We start from the raw sequence: 14,053 nt of genomic DNA, 5'->3' as shown, positions 1-14,053 counted from the left end.
AGCAAGGATAAGATAACACCTGAAAAATCCTCCTGGTTCCTTGCTGTTAAATAGAGGCATATACAGAGAAAATTTGGCTTTGTATACTCAGAACTTTCACGATGCTTCAATGTGCCCTTGATTCGCTCTAGATGGGCGTCTCCTTGGCATTGAAGGCTATCCTAATAACCAGGCCACTGGCATCACAGCTTCATCCTCACACCAGAGATGAGTGATCATATAACGATGGCTGTGAATCAACACGAGTCAATCGGGAGTTGGCCTACTTTAATACAGTCCAAAGAGGGAGTCCAGGTTTGTGAAGGCTTGCTGCATCCTGCATGATCTGACACCAATTGAGCTCAGCACCAAGACGTGGGAAGGAAGACAGTCAGAAGAGAAGGTTAATACAGGTGTTGACTTCTTCCTGGCCAAGCAGTCAGAGATTGATCGAGTTAATGAGTTTCACATCCAAAATGCTCTATGAAACTCTGTCCTATTGCACCTTCCCTCTGCACCTAAAAGATGAACTCATGATCTCCCAATCTACCTTATTGTGTCCTTGCACTTTGTCTACCTGCACTGCACTTTTTCAGTGACTCATGACTCCTACAGTTACTGCCACTCCCCTTAGTAATCATCTGGAGGGCAGACTGCTTGGCAAGTCCGGTAATAACAGTGATATCCAAAACCAGGCTAGTAGAATCACAAGACGTCCCGGCAGTAATTTGACTTTCAGCAGCTTCTACTGTTACAGAAGCTCAGATCTCAGCATCAGATGCCACAACATGGGAAGGATGAGCTCCAGGCTCTGTACAAAGTCATAGGCAAGGTAGGAGCCACATTCTGCCATGTCCCTTGTGATTTCAGGTTCTTGACAATGCACAGAGCCACATGTAAACCTATGGTCTGGAGGCAGACCGATTGCACATCTCATTGAGCTTCTACATGTGTGACCTCTGACTTCAGGAAACAGGCAAATGGGTCACACTTTTCCCCTGACATAGCTGCAGCCTAATGTTGCCTGCTCGGATGCAATTCCATCTCTATGCTTCGTATACTGCATGTGGAGTTTTAGTGTCCAAGCTGGTAGCTAAGGTCCTTAGATCAAGTTACAGGGTGCCTTCATCTCCAGTTTTAGAAATTTACTCATTGTATTCATTTTCTCCTCAACTTCCTCCCATTTGATCATATGGTTAGAGGGATTTCTGCTCCAAAGATGTAGGGAACATCTCTCCTCCACTCCATTTTGTCCACTGGAACTTCAATGACACCGATGCCCATGGTTGACCATACCTTTTGCAATACTCTCCAATCTCCAGAGTGATTTGCATTGCCACCTACCATCATAAAGTATCTTTCCTTAAAGTAGTTCAGCACAGCTTGTAGGTCATTCCAATCCAGATGATAAGTACTGTGCACAAATTGCATGTTCGATCACCACCTGGCATGATTCACAGAATCATAGGCTTGAATCTTCCAATACAAAAAAAATCAGCTGTTCAGCATCGGACTGCCGGCATTTACTCTCATAACACTGCATAAAATTGAGACACCTGCACAAGTTCATGCAATTGCAGAAATCCTTGCCTTCCACACAAATGACTGCCGTTAACAAAACACTGCCCTCCAATTCTGGAACCTCACACTATCCTTAAGTAAGATCAGGAACAGAAACATCTAATCATTTGAATGGGGATGAATAGCTGCATGGGATGAGGACAAGTACAAGATAATTTAGATCTTAGAATTAACTGTTTTATTTAACAAAGAATTATATAAAAACATATGTTTAATTTTTAATTAATATCCACAAACATTCAATCTTTGACAGCTGGTGAGGCTGGGAGTGTTGTTTAATTGGCTGTGAAAATGATACTGTGTGCAGGCTTGCTATTTACAACCAGAAGTGTCACCGATCATAAGGAATGCTGATCAATTCAAGGTCAGCATACCTCAGGAAGTTCATGTCAAGGACCCAGTCTCGGTAACATTGGGTTTGGTGAGCAGGCAAATGGCAAGCATGGGTGTCGTGTAGATTTACAGAAGATTTTGGCAACAGGAAGTTACAGCACTATAGAACGCCTTTCAGTCCAGTGTATCTACACCAGCCAAAGCAGTTATTCAGACTGATTCCACTTCCCTGCTCTTGGTCCGTAACAGGAAAGTAGGAGTCAACATGATGAGGGCTTCCACCTCTAGCATACTTTCAAGCTAAGTTCCTGATTCTGCCTTTTAAGACATGAAAAAAAATTTACTCAGTTCCTTTCACCAATAACTTTTTAACCTGCATCACACTGCTAAGAGAACTGCTCCTTCCTGTCTATCCAGACTGTTTCTCATTTAAATCTCTGCTATTTCGAGTGCTGTTTCCTTCTTCAGTGCTGTCTATTGTGTCTGGCATTCTAGGAAGACCTCAGCAGGGGTGCAGAGAAAATTTACCAGACAACACCAGTGGAGAGTAAAACTGGGTTTATTCTCTTCAAAGCAGAGTGCAAGGAGATTAGAGGTAGGGTAGTGATGGGTTTGAGAAAGTTGATATGAAGAAAATATTCAAGACAATTGGCAAAAGAACCTCAAGGTAGGTAAGAGGAATGTTTTCAAGGCTGCTTGGTAATACAGTAATCTAAAATTTACTTTACAAAAGGGTGGTGTTAGAAGTTCACATTATTATGGATGAACGCTTAAGGAAACACTTGCAAAACTATGAGGAAAGAGCAAAAATGATTTACATGAGAACACACCCAGTTTCTTTTCAAACCAGCAGTGACTGACAGGGGAATTTTAGGCAGCCAGATTTCTGGTACAGATAATGTACTGCTCAGTATTTTGCCTCAGTCTTCTAGATTCATAGAACTTTGTGTAAATCACACATGTTTACCCAAATGTCCTAGTTAGAATTTTGGGTTAAAATTCCATGTGGAACTTTATTTTGCATGCATATTAAATTCATGATAAAACTTTTTTAAGTTGTTGTTAGCCCAAGGTATAAACACAAAGGTTTTACAAACAATGAGCAGTTCAATATCCATGCAGCACAGAAGAGGGCAGATCCAAGTCCAACCTTACACAAGAATCTTGGAATTTATTAGCAAACAAAGTGTACTGTCAACAGTCTCAAAAGGACCACTGAAAGTAACTACTTCCTTGTAGTTTGTATGGCCTGTTCAAACTATTTTTGATTGAGGCATAGAATGAACAAAGAAGTTTATTAGATTCACTAGTCAATGAACTGATTTTGGTGGCCTAAGTGGGTTATAAGTATCTTATTCCTTTTTTTTTGCTATAGGGCTTTGCTCTGGAGATTCTTCTCAGATGGTCCTTCAAGGTCAAGGATGATTTACTTCCACACCAGTTCTCTGGGTTCTGAGGTGGCTGAAGAGGCCAATGTGGGATCTGCACAGTCACCCAGATGTGGAGGCAGGAGGTGCTTGGTGAGGCAGGTGCATGTCTGGATTCGGAGGTGGTGCACTCCTCCCCACTGGGCCACAGCAAGCTTCCAAAGGCACGATAGTGTACTGGTTGGCGTGACACTATTACAGTGCCAGCAACCCGAGTGCAATTCCGGCCACTGTCTGTAAGGAGTTTGTATGTTTTCCCAGTGTCTGTGCGTGTTTCCTCCGGGTGCTCTGGTTTCCTCCCACATTCCAAAGATGTACAGGTTAGGAGCTGTGGGCATGCTATGTTGGTGCCGGAAACATGGTGACAGTTGTGGGCTGCCCACAGAACATTCCACGCAAAAAATGCATTTTACTGTGTGTTTCGATGTACATGTGACAAATAAAGATATCTCATCTCTCATCATCTCAAAGAGAATTAAGGTGCTCACTGAGGTGGACTTCAGGGAACTGCGGACACTCTACAGTTCCCATGACTGGGAGTCATCATGCTGCGAGGCCCTTTCTCTACTCTATTTGTGGGGTCATCACGACCTCTCCCTTGATTTTTTTTTGTGGCAGCACTTCTGCTGCCGCCATTATTTTGGTGCCAGACTTGATGGGCCAGCTGGTCTTTTCCTGCCTTTTTTTGGATATCAAAGTTCAACCTGGAAAAAGTCACAAAAGCAGCCAAGAATTTCTGAACAAAAACCTCAAGGGAGCTGATACTGCAAAATAGACCTGAGAAAAGCAGAGCACTTAAAAACGCAGGAATGTGGCAGTTATGCAATTCTTAGAGGACATGACTCTCAAGAAGTTTTAAGGTCTACTTTCTAGCAAATTTTGACAAAAATGTAATTTATTGATGCTTTATTTCATTTCCTATATTTTGCATTTCGAATTAGCACCACATATCACAAAATAGTACCTTGCTGGCCTGGTATCCATTGCTCATTAATCTAATGGGACAGGATGCAAATACTGGTACAGCATGGAGTTTATATCTGCACAATATACAATGGCTATGGGTACCTAATTTTTTTAAAACCCAAAATGGATGGAAACCAAAATGGATTCAAATCTAATCATCCTCACATCTCACTTCCCACTCATCCCACCACCGTATCAGATTTCCAAGATGCACCGACATACACAGTCTCACCTGCCCTCCATCTTCTGCCCCCAAGAATATTAACAGAGTCACATACATTCCTTTTTTGTTGGTCAAGGTGATACACAGAAACAACTTGACAGTGTTCAAACCTCTCAACCTCCAGAAGAGAATCCCAGTCAGAATAAGACCTGCCGTGAGAGTGAACTTCAGTGACAGGGTCAAAATTATTGGAAGATGGTGGTTCAGATGTAATCCTCCTTCTCACATCCTATAATCCCATCTGATTTACAAGCTGCAGTTGATGTAAGCAAATATCTCATTTACCCCACTCCAGAATTCACTGCAGCTTTGGTTCAGTCATGGACCAAAGAGCTTAACTCTAGAGGTGAAGCAAGAATGATCACACTTAACTTTAAGGTAGCATTTGATCAAGTGTGACATCAAGGAGCTCTGATAATAAACAAAGATAAAACAGTCTGAAGGTTGGAGTCAGACCTCCACAGAAGGAAGATGGTTATCGGGGGTCAATCATGCCAGCCCCAAGACATCCTTGCAGGACTTTGTCAGGGCAACATCCTCAGTCTAACCATTTTCAGCTGCTTCATCGATAACTGTTTCCCCCATCAGAGTCAGATGCAAATTTCTTGGAGATGACTGAACAACGTTTGATTCTGTTTGCAACTCCTCAGCAAATGAAGCAGTCCTTGCCTGCATCCAGTAAAAATCTAAACAACATCCAGGTATGGTGGATACGCACTAAGTAAGTGCCAAGCAATGATCATCTTCCACAAGAGGTCATCCAACCATATTCCCTTGTTCATTCAATCACATTACTATTGCCTAGTCCCACACTATCATCTCAAGGGTTACCACTGACTAGATACTCAAAGGGAACAGCCGCTTAAATACTGCATCTACAAGATTAGGTTGATGGTGAGGTATCCTGTGGTGAGTGACACCCCAAAGCCTTTTCACCATATACAGGACACGACAAGAACACTATGGAATACTCTCCATTTGCCTTGTTAGTGCAGCGTAAACGACTCTCGTAATGCTCAACATCATCCAGAACAAAGCAGCCCATTTTATTAGCACCCCATCCATTACACTAAATGTTCATTCCCTCCACCACTGGCACACACTAGCTGGAGTGTGTGCCTTCCACAAAATAAACTGCAGTTATTCACCTCGGCTACTCCAAATATGTAGTTTCTACCACCAAGAGAGGGAGAAGGGCAGGATACCACCACCTGCAGGTTCTCTCCATATCACAGGCTATCCTAACTTGAAAATACAAAGCTGTTCCTTTATCATTGCTGGGTCTACACCTGAAACTCCCTACCTAATATCACTGTGGGAGTACCTTCACCAGCTGCACTGCAGTGGTTCAAGAAAGCAACTCATTGTCACCTTTTCCATAGCAACTATGAATGAGCAATAAATGTTAGTCTTGCCAGCAACACCCACATGCTGAAAATTGAATCACATAAAGGCACATTTTTTCTGCAGTCCTAGGCAGAGTACGACACAACTCTCTGCAAAACAAGCCTCAAGTGCACCTACTCAAATTTAATCCCAGTCACTGCACACCCTGGTGGTTTCAACAAAATTAAATGCTCAGAAATGCCAAAGGAAATCTTGCAATTAGGCTAGTGGCTCCATGTTTGTTCGGTCATTAATGAATTTAAAAAAAGAGTCACCTGACAAAGGAGGTCGAACCAACAACCTTCTCCAGCATTGATATCAGGAAGTAGCCCTTAAAGGGTCATACGGCAACACAAGCAGCACCCTTTCAGCAACCAGGGAGTGCTTGCAAGGAACGAGTAATGTTGCAATCAGAACAGTGATTCAGAGGAACTTGAGCAGTCTTCTGAAGAACAGTGCATGGTAATGTCCATTTCCAGGCTATTTCCCATCACTCTGGATATTTGGCAGGAAACTTGCGGAACTGTGAGCCACCATGGCATCGCAATGTGATTTTCATGTCAGTTGCATACTGGATATTGGCACTCTCCATGCATTGCTCCTCTTGGAGCAGCCTGGAGAACTTCAGCTAAATTGTCCAGAACTGAATGTTGTTGAGATCCCCCTCAGACAATCACATGTAAATAGTGTAACGCTGAATTGGAATCCCTTCATGGTACATCACACCTGACCCTTCTGCCTTCACCTGTATTCTGATCCTTCTGCCACTACCTACACCCCCACATAGCACCAACTTCTCCTCCACCCCCAAATGTTCCTTCTGATCCCTCCCAAATGTCCAATGCCCTGACCCTCTTGATCCTTGATGGCCCTGACTCCACTTTGATCCAAATCTCCTCCTGGTCCTCACCACACTATCAACCATTCTCTCCCTGTTCATCCCATCTGTCCAAGTCCTTGAACCCATGATCTCCCCCCAAGACTTGGAATAAAAATATCAATCTCCACCCTCCACTGCATCCTCACCACCCACTCTCCTGCCCCCAGCCAGTGCCTACAATGATTATCAGTGTCCTGCTGCAATCTAATGCCCATCTGGATACACTAAACCTAGGTAATGAATGCCTGTTCTTGTTGCAAATACATTTGATGGATTATGAATATCATTCTAATAAACCAGATGTTAGAAATTTACAAGGATTGTTCGCGCTTCTTTTTATTATCCTGCAAACAAATCAGTGGCGGCACTTAAACTAACAGTGAAATGGTTAAAGGAAATAGCCAGAATGCCATTACAACGGCCAAAAGCATTAACTTTCTTTCTCCTTCCACAGATGTTGTCCGGCATGCCGAGTGTTTGCAGCTCTCTCTGTTTTTCAGACAACACTTTGGTATTTATGGTCGGCCTTGCAAAAAATTATTACATCTATCAGACAGTAAATCAAACAGCAGTCCGACACCTTGGACTTTTTATTTGCTTTTCCAGATTGCCCGGGATTTTCCCTGCAATTTCAGTCTCAAATTCTGGGTCAAAGTTGTGCTTTGGAAGGAAGATTAAAAATGCCTCAGGCAAAAATGTGATACACTTTATGATCTGCAGACATGCTAGATGTGAGATCAGGGGTGTCCGAAATCCAAAAGATCACCAAATTATAGTGGGATTGCATGTAAATTGCCAGAAAGCAGCAGAAATTGGTAAAGTGGAAAACACTCTGGTAAAAAAACACTTTTAAAAATACTGCAAATCTGAAACAAAAACACAAAATGTTATTTAAGGCCACTCCTGAAACATTAACTCTGTTTCTCCTTCCACAGATGCTGTCTAACCTGCTGAGTGTTTACAGCACTCTCTGCTTTTCAGACAACCACTTTGGTATTTATGGTCGGCCTTGCAAAAAATTATTACATCTATCAGACAGTAAATCAAACAGCAGTCTGACACCTTGGACTTTTTATTTGCTTTTCCAGATTGCCCGGGATTTTCCCTGCAATTTCAGTCTCAAATTCTGGGTCAAAGTTGTGCTTCGAGAGCCTGGTACGGTGATTACGGTAGCGAAAGAACCCGATCTGCCCACACTGCCGAAGTACAACAGGTAAGGAAACAATGCCCTCGCTCCCCCACCCCCCGGCCGAGCCTGCTCCCACCTGCGGGACGTCCCGACTCACCTGCGGGGTGGTGCAGCCGCCGACGCCCGTCAGCTCCATCCTCGCCCCGCTCTCGTTGATTTCCTGGATGGCCTGGCCGCACGTCAGCGTCCCGCACCTCACCGAGTTCAGAAGCCACGCCTGCTTCTCGGCGCTCAGTCTTGCGCTACTGCTCATTCTGGTTGTTGTTGCCTCCCAGCTTCAGCCCAGCCCTGTGGCTGATGTGACTTCCGCAATCCACCAGTCTGGGAACCAACCTGAACTTGACATTAGCGGCAGTTGCCCCGTCTTGTGCCCCCCAACTCAGATGGTTGGTGGGGAAGTTTTTTTTATCGAATCAAAGAGTTGTACAGTACATAAAAAGTCCCTTCGGCCCAACTCGTCCGTGCCGACAAAGATGTCTATCCCAGCTAGTCCCGTTTGCTCAGATCCCTCTAAATCTTCCGATCCATGTACCTGTCCAAATGTCATCGAAACATTGTTATTGTACTCACCTCTACCACCTCCTCTGGCAGCTTGTTCCATCGGCCCACTACCCGCTGTGTGGAAAAACCTGCCCCCGGGGTCCCCTTAAAATCTTTCTCCTCTCACCTTATATCTATGCCCTCTAGTTTTAGACTCCACTACCCCGGAAAAAAGACTGTGACCGTCCACCTTAGTGATACCCTTCATGATTTCATATACCTCTATAAGGTCATCCCTCAGCCTCCTACGCTCCAGGGAAAAGAAGTCACAGCCTACCCAGCCACTCGAGCCCTCTGCCTCCTTCCACCAAGCCAACTGATCTAACCTTCCAGACTAGCCAACCATGTGGGACCTTGTCAGGAGGAATTGGGGTCATAGAAGTGTATGACACAGAAGCAGGCCCTTCAACCCATCATGTCCCTGCTGCCCATTGTTCCAATCTGCACTAATCCCATTTGCCCACATTAAATCCACATTCTCCTGTGCCTAGGCGACTAAAGTACTTGTCTAGATGTTTATTTAATGCCGTGAGAATATCTGCCTCCACCACCTCTTCAGACAGTGTATTTAGACTCTGACCACCCTCTGTGTGGAAAAAAAATCCTCCTCGGATCCCCTCTAAACCTCCTTCCCCTCACCTTAATCGTCTTGTTTTTAGACACCTCCATCGTGTAAAAAATGATTTTTACTATCCACCATTTCTTGTCCCTCTTATGATTTTGTGTACCTCAATTAGGTCCACACTCCTACTTCCCCAGCCTCCCCCACTCCAAGAAAAACAAACCAGTCTGTCCAGTTTCTCCTTATAACTGAAGTGCTTCAATGCAGGCAACATCCTGATGAATCTCCTCTACACCACTCCAAGGATAATGTACAAATTCTGCAGTTCTTCTAATGCCTCGATTAGTCTCTTATTTATATTGAGGTTGGGGAGTTGGGGGCTGTGTGGGGGTGTTTATAGGTAGGTGAGGCTTGAGGGTGTTTGTAGGTTCAGTAGTTCAGTGTAGCTAGAGGGTGGTCTAGGTTGGTGGTGAGGGGATCTGAAATTCCAGATTAGAACACAGAACATAGAAAAGTACAGCACAGAACAGGTCCTTCAGCCCACAATGTTGTGCCGACATTATCCCACAATTGGACAACACACGAATTTGTAAAAAGCTGAAGATGTTTGGATAAATGTGATACGGACCATAACTTCACCGAATGGACATCCACTGCCGTGGGTTAGTGATTATTTAATCAAAACAGTCACACATCAGAACTCCCAAAATCACAATATTCATAACAATTAATCCCTGGAGATATAATTATGCATGACCTAATTGGATTAATGTTACATTTTAGGAATTCCTTCTTAGACCACCATTTATAACACGGATATTGCCATAAAATGTCACACTGGATTTGTTACCTTTTGCACCTATTATCAAGCGAGTTTTAGTTTAATTCACTTAATCTGCATGAGTAAATTACATTAATGTAAAGCTTTGTTTTGCTTGTCCCTGAAGATTGATTTCAGGGTCACTTGCATTTGTATATTAATTGGTTTTATTCACATAGTTTAGTCATTGTTTTAAAATCACAGGGTATTATAGTACAAAGACGATTGAGTCTGATATATGGTTCCTTTCTCAAGTAACAAGATATGGGAAATCAACAGCTAGATCAGAGAGGGGTCACATTTTTACAGTCTCATATTCAGGAGATAGACTTTTGTTATGCAGAATAGGCTCATCATAATTCATGGATACTCGCTTTCCACATAAATTTAGTGAATAATGTTATATACTAACCCAGTTTTAAAGTATACAATAACTGCAAGCTCAAAAGCTGTTTGTTAATACCAGGGTGACACCACTTCATTATGAATTTCATTGACCTAAATTTTCACATGAAAGTAGCCTCACACACAGGAGTCTCACACTTCCTGAGAACACAATTAAATAGGAGCAGGAGTAGGCTACCTAGCCCCTCAAGCCTGCCCGCCTGCCCTAACATTCAAAATGATGGTGGCTGATCTACCCCAGGCCTCAACCCCACTTCTGTGCCAGATCCCCATAGCCCTCAGTTCAAAAATGTATCTTCCTCCGTCTTAAATACATCTAATGAGCTGGAATTCACAATTCTCTAAGGTAGAGAATTCTAGAGATTCACTATCCTCTGAGAGAAGCAATGTCTACATACTTTGCTTTCAAATGACAGGCACCTGATTTTCAAATAATGTCCCCCCTGTTCGAAAGCCTCCCACAGGTTAAAAAAAACATGTTGACATCTCCCCAGTCATGCTTCCTTAGGATCTTGTCTCTGGACTCCAATGTGGCACTTCATAGAGTGCTAGCTATTGTCAATTTCTCAGCAGTTAAGCTAGAAAGTCTGCCCACTGAAACTGCACTTAGTGTAGACCTGACACAAGCTCAGTAGCTCAATCCACTTCAGTGGAGAATGGCTGCAGTGGGAGAGAGGTTGGTTTAAGGAATTTACATTTTTTTCAGATAAATTGAGTGTTTCTTGGTTTTCTCAAGTTTTTTTTCATTGTATGATTAACCTGTTTTGAATGGCTTGGATATTTTGAGAACTCAGATGGACAGAAAGCTATCCCTTAGCTTTACCAAAAGCCATCCCCTAACTTTACAATCTATAGAATCTGTCAAGCTATTGAAATGCCTCTGACTATTCCTAAAAGTCCTGAAGCATACAAAAAAGGTTATCTAATTTTATTTCAGAAACTGAAAAATCATGCAAAACTTAAAAACACTTTAATTTAAAACATTGCATCTACGTTATTAACCTTTAATGTAATTTACCTTACACTTACTTGTTCTTACCTTTCTTCCCTGTAGCCTTAAAATCTTCATTGTAATGAACAGGCTTGTGAATGTTAATCCAAGGGTAGTTTTCCCAATGTATGTCCTGGCAAGTTTATTCATTACAACTGGCATGAAGTCTAGTGCAGAGTCTGCCAGCTGATTTGAAGGTGGATATCTGACAGCTAGTTCTGAACTTCTGTATTTGGATGCACATGCACTAAAGTTCCAAAATTTCTTGTATTTACACTGCTGAAGTACTGACATTTCCCAGCAAGCGTTGTTTGATGTGGCTGCAAGCTCTGAAATATAGACAGACTTCTAAATTCAAACTCTTTAATAGTTTTGATGGCCAGTAAGCCTGGGGGTATGGCTTAGATGGCTATCAAACATTTCCGTGGGCAGCCTTTGCCAACTTCAGGCAGAAGATCCAACACTCCACTGGAAGTTACCACATGGTGATCTGCTCCAGGTTAGTTCTAAAGCTACAGGGTGCAATGGTGGTGTGTGTGACCAGCTTGTCATTCACAGGAAATTCCAGGCCACTGTTAACTGGATAGAAGTGGCTGAGCTCTATGACGTGTCTCTGCCTTCACTCCAACAGTGAATTATAGTTTTAAACAAATATCTATAAGGTGACATGATCACAAATTTGAAATTACAATAGGACACTGTAAAACAAAAGTAGATCAGCCTTTTCTTTATCTAATTAGCTACGTAGTGAATGCTAAAATAATATTTGTTGACAATTTTACAGATTTTAGCCACTTCTATGTCACATTATGATTCCTTACATCATTATGGGACATGAACAGAGAGATACAAGGAAAATCTAGCATAGGACCATTTAGACTTGACTAACAGGCATTATGGAAAGACATTATAAACTGGATCCCCAGTTCAGAATAATCATTCTGATGCTAGCAGTTTACTTTGATGTCAAATTGTAAAATTCAGCCTGTCACCAAATATTTTGTGGAAATCATGTGTGGTAATGAAACCTTGAATCCCCAGTCAAGCTTTTAATAAAATGTCAGTAAATTAGAAATGTAATGGGATCAGTGCTGAGATACGTATTATAGTGCCTACACGTTCCTTCAAAGATAAGTACTTCTTTGTTGATACTATTAGTGTGGTGAACAATGCAGCAAGCTCCATGCTTTCATCAGAAATCCTGTTGGTTACTTGTATTATTTACATTTGAGGCATGGTAAAGTTGAAGGACATCATGAAAAAGCTTTGAAAAAGTAATTTTCTTTGTAAATCATTGCATGCATATCATGCCAATCATTTTGAAGATGGTTATGTCTTCTATCGCTATTGTATAATAATGCAGATGATGCACACTTACTTTCCTCTGATATAAAACAAAGGCTGAAAAATATTTCCCGCACACATACGAATGAGTTGCAAAACTAAGTTTGAGTAATAGAAAGTGGATTTTTTTTATTACTCCAACTGTGCTTTATAAAACTCATTGATAAAATTATTAAGGAAAGCTGTAAAATGAATACTACAGGATGCTAGTTGCAGGAGGAGCAATGTGCAATTAACCTGCACCCATTTGGTCAGATGCCCACAACATACAAAGTTCATGTTGTCAACCATGCTGGAATGACTTTAGTGACAACCAAGCGCAAATTGCACTGTTTATTGACTGAGCAAGCATCCAAGGGGCCAATTGTTATGAGTGGCTGGTGCTTGTTGATGCCATGTAGTTCTGGCTGAAGTCATACCTCTAAAGGGAAGATGATTTGTTGATGCAACCAATGGTGTATTGGTTTGGAAAAATGCAGGAAGCTTTAGCTGATCATGGCTGAGTGTGGAAACATGGATTTTTAGATATGAAAGCTTTGGTTGACAATCTAGAGAGAGTGTGAGAGACTGAGAGGGTGAGAGAGACCCTCTATCTATAGGGAACCAGGAATCATTCCAAGCAGCAGACAAGATCAATGTTAGGGGTGAAGTACAAAGTCATTGATACACATGCCACAGAAGCTTACATGTAATCGAGATCAGTGAACACATCAAATTGCATTTGCCAACAACTGCAACAGTAGCTTTGGATTCCACTCTTTGCAACACCATGCCGTTTCTCATCTACCAGCAATCTGCATTAGTCTGGACTGGGACCTAATGTTCAAATGTCCCAGCTGACCTTTGCACACATACCTCTACTGCAACACTTGCACCTATATTTCACAGCTTACAGCCACATCAACCAAACACATTCCAAGACACACACTGACACATTTCCTCAGAAGAGTGCATGTAATCAGTGCAAGCAACAGCCAGATACCAGAGCAAACTGTGGTCCAAACGCTGACCAGTCTGGAGGAGAGAATTCTGCCCCTGATGGAAGCAGCTGCCAGAAAGCCAACATCCAGTGGCAGTGCAGAGAATGTGGAAGATAGAGGTACATTCATATCAACTCTGTCTTCTCACATCTCACTTACCCCACAAGCTGCAGGTGGTCTAAGCATGCATCTCTTAGCTCTTTTCCATTACTATAAAGAACTCACAACTGCCCAGGCACCAGTGGCTGAGCATCAAAATAATTACAGGAGTACATTTGACATCAGACATTAAGCTTCGAGTTCACAATGGAGGTTAACTTGGAGGCAAGAGCAGAAGCCAAGTGACCTGCCACCCAGTCAGAGGGATAGGGCAGTTCAAGAGCCAACTCACTAGATTACAAGTTTTCACACAAGTTCTTTTCTCAAGTAATCAGATGAGTATTTTGA

The 14,053-nt window shown here is 42.4% G+C and overlaps 1 protein-coding gene across 1 annotated transcript in view; it reads right to left on the bottom strand.

The window, feature by feature from the left end:
• Window positions 1–8,119, bottom strand: part of LOC127578860 (protein diaphanous homolog 3) — a 111,273-nt gene extending 103,154 nt beyond the window's left edge. The window contains exon 1 of the mRNA XM_052031380.1: window positions 8,062–8,119. Coding sequence (XP_051887340.1) covers window positions 8,062–8,100 — 39 coding nt within the window. The 5' untranslated portion in view covers window positions 8,101–8,119. The remainder of the gene's footprint in view (window positions 1–8,061) is intronic.
• Window positions 8,120–14,053: the final 5,934 nt, after the last annotated feature.

This window comes from Pristis pectinata, chromosome 16, assembly GCF_009764475.1.
Source record: "Pristis pectinata isolate sPriPec2 chromosome 16, sPriPec2.1.pri, whole genome shotgun sequence".
In the NCBI taxonomy this organism is placed as follows: Eukaryota; Metazoa; Chordata; class Chondrichthyes; order Rhinopristiformes; family Pristidae; genus Pristis; species Pristis pectinata.
The sequence above is the reverse complement of the archived record's forward strand: the minus strand, read 5'-3'. Positions and strand labels throughout refer to the sequence as shown.